The sequence below is a fragment of the Gossypium raimondii genome, chromosome 2 (genome assembly GCF_025698545.1).
Source record: "Gossypium raimondii isolate GPD5lz chromosome 2, ASM2569854v1, whole genome shotgun sequence".
In the NCBI taxonomy this organism is placed as follows: domain Eukaryota; kingdom Viridiplantae; phylum Streptophyta; class Magnoliopsida; order Malvales; family Malvaceae; genus Gossypium; species Gossypium raimondii.
The window spans coordinates 22,770,219-22,772,747 of record NC_068566.1 but is presented as its reverse complement, the minus strand read 5'-3'; the positions used below and the strand labels follow the sequence as shown (position 1 = coordinate 22,772,747).

At 30.5% G+C, this 2,529-nt stretch overlaps 1 protein-coding gene across 1 annotated transcript; it reads left to right on the top strand.

The window, feature by feature from the left end:
• Positions 1-412: 412 nt before the first annotated feature.
• LOC105788333 (nuclear speckle RNA-binding protein B) lies at positions 413-1,884 on the top strand. Its single transcript, XM_012615181.2, has one exon. It carries the CDS (start codon positions 806-808, stop codon positions 1,529-1,531), a length of 726 nt encoding a protein of 241 aa, XP_012470635.1. The 5' UTR covers positions 413-805; the 3' UTR covers positions 1,532-1,884.
• The last annotated feature ends 645 nt before the right edge of the window (positions 1,885-2,529 follow it).

Here is a 2,529-nt window from a genome sequence, read left to right as displayed (position 1 = left end):
ACATATGAATTAGTTAAATTTACATAAAATCATTAGCAAAATAACACATAATCATTACTATTTATATTAAAATTCAATACAATAAATATGTAGTTAAGTACAGTGAATTTCACATATAAAATATACAAACTTAACATAAGTACAAAAGAATACAAATGAAATTAGATATAATCTTATAACGAAATTATGGACTTAAAAGAATGTATATGATAGCGAAATAATTTTTTAAAAATTATAATTTGCATTTAAATTATTTCTAAAGAATAAAATACTCATTCATGTATCTCTAAATTTAGAAGAGACATTTATTACTTTTACTTTCTTAATTTATAATTTCATATTTATTATTTTAAATAGTTGATTTGAAAATCTATAAAAAATATAAAATGAACTACATTTATTTATGATGTTGTTCATAAATTTATTTAAAAAATTACAAATAAGCATACATTGTACCAGCTACGTCACCATTGCTCTGGCCGAAGGGGCAATGACGCCGTCCACTCAATAAAAAAGAAAAAAAAACACTTGGACAATTTCAAACATTCATAAATCACGAACCCAGTCATCATTTTTCCCTAAAATATACTATACATATAGCCAAAGTTTACTAAATCATTTTCTTCCCACATTAAATTATACGCTTTTATTTCGCTTGACTTGCTCTCTTTAAATACTTGTTGTCCCCCTTTTGTTCATTGCTGGAAAATACAATAATAATGCTATTAATTTTTTCCTCCATCTGCCGGCATTTTTGTCCTCTTAACTTTCCTTGTATTCTCCCTACTTGGTTTCAAAATTCAACATGGATTCATCAGATTTTCCTACAAGTAGATCACCTAGAAAAGAACTTCAAGGACCTCGGCCGGCTCCTTTGAAGGTCCGTAAAGACTCGTACAAGATCAAGAAACCTCCATTGGCACCACAACCACTGCTGCAGCAGCAACAACAACAACAACCAATCCAGATAAGGCCTCCCGTAATCATCTACACTGTGTCACCAAAGGTGATCCATACTAACCCTAGCGACTTCATGAACCTAGTGCAACGCCTTACAGGATCAACATCATCATCGTCTTCGGGATCTTCAACGCTTCCGCCATCAACATCCGATCACCCAATATTCAGTGATACTACCAGTGGTGCGATCTCACCAGCAGCAAGGTTTGCTACAATAGAGAAAACCAAGCCACCTGCAGAAGTGAAACGACAACAAATTTATGAAGAAAACTATGGATTTGTACAAGGCATAGAGATGAATCCTGGAGTTGAAAGGATAAGTTTGTTTCCAGGGATTTTGTCTCCTGGGCCAACCTCACTGCCTCGGATATCACCAAACTTCTTCTCACCACCGTCTGATCCAAACTCAACCGGTTTCTTCCATGATTTGAGCCCGGTTCTTCATGGGAATAGGAATTTCATAGAAGGTAGTTTCATGCCTAGTCCTTCAAGCTTTAATATTTCGCCTTTTTCCATACCGTCTCCTACTACTCCATCAATAGACCTTTTCAACAATTTCTTTGACCTTTAAAGAAATATTTTTTGTTTAGGAAGATATACAAATAGAGATTCATTTCCCTTTGATTTATGGGGTTTCTGAAGATGTTTATTGGAGTGGTGGATATTGGATTTTTCTGCAACTTGAATTAATGGTGAAGGTTGAGGATTGAACTAGAAATTTGATATGCGTATTTTGGTAGGTTTGAAACTTCTTAATTGCCTTCATGTGGTGGGCCTTCTGATAGGCAGATCTGCCTCAAAAAATACTGTGATACCCATCAATCTTTTTTCTTCTTTTTTTCTCTCTTTATCTGATACAGAATTTTATTTCTCCGCAATGTTGATGTAATTTCAAAGCATTAAAAATTGGTTTTCTTATCGTTATTCTTTTTTCTTGATTTCTTGCAAATATTGTGTTTCTAGCTTTTAAAATATCAGATTTTTTTAAATATCACACATATATATATTCGATATATGATTAGAAGGAACTAAAAGATACTGGTTAAAGATTACATCATAATCAATTTTAGTACAATTAAATAATTTAATTATAAGATCAATGTCATTAAGTTTTATATCCAACTTAACCTAATTATAAACTTCAAAAAAGAAAAAAATACCTATTATAAATTAAATATTAGATCCAAGTGCAAAGTGCGCTTCTAGAAAACAAGATTTATATTATAAGTTTTATTAATTTTTTTTCTTAATATTTGTTAAGGCCATTTTATGTTAAATGTAATAATTGATCATTTAATTTGATAAATAAGATACTCGCGCAATTCTTACATTAGTTATAACATTATTTCAATAATTTCTGGATCAAAAGTCAAATACAACACTTTAGCTATTGAGTTATATTTTTTATAATTATCTTTTATTATTTTATTGCTAAGAAATCGGGGAGCAGTTAAATAAGAGCTTACGCAGTTGGAAAAAATCATCCTTTCTAAGATCAATTTGCCATTAATTTATTAATCAGATTTGAAAACTTTAAACGTATGAAATTTAAAAATAAAGTTAGATTTT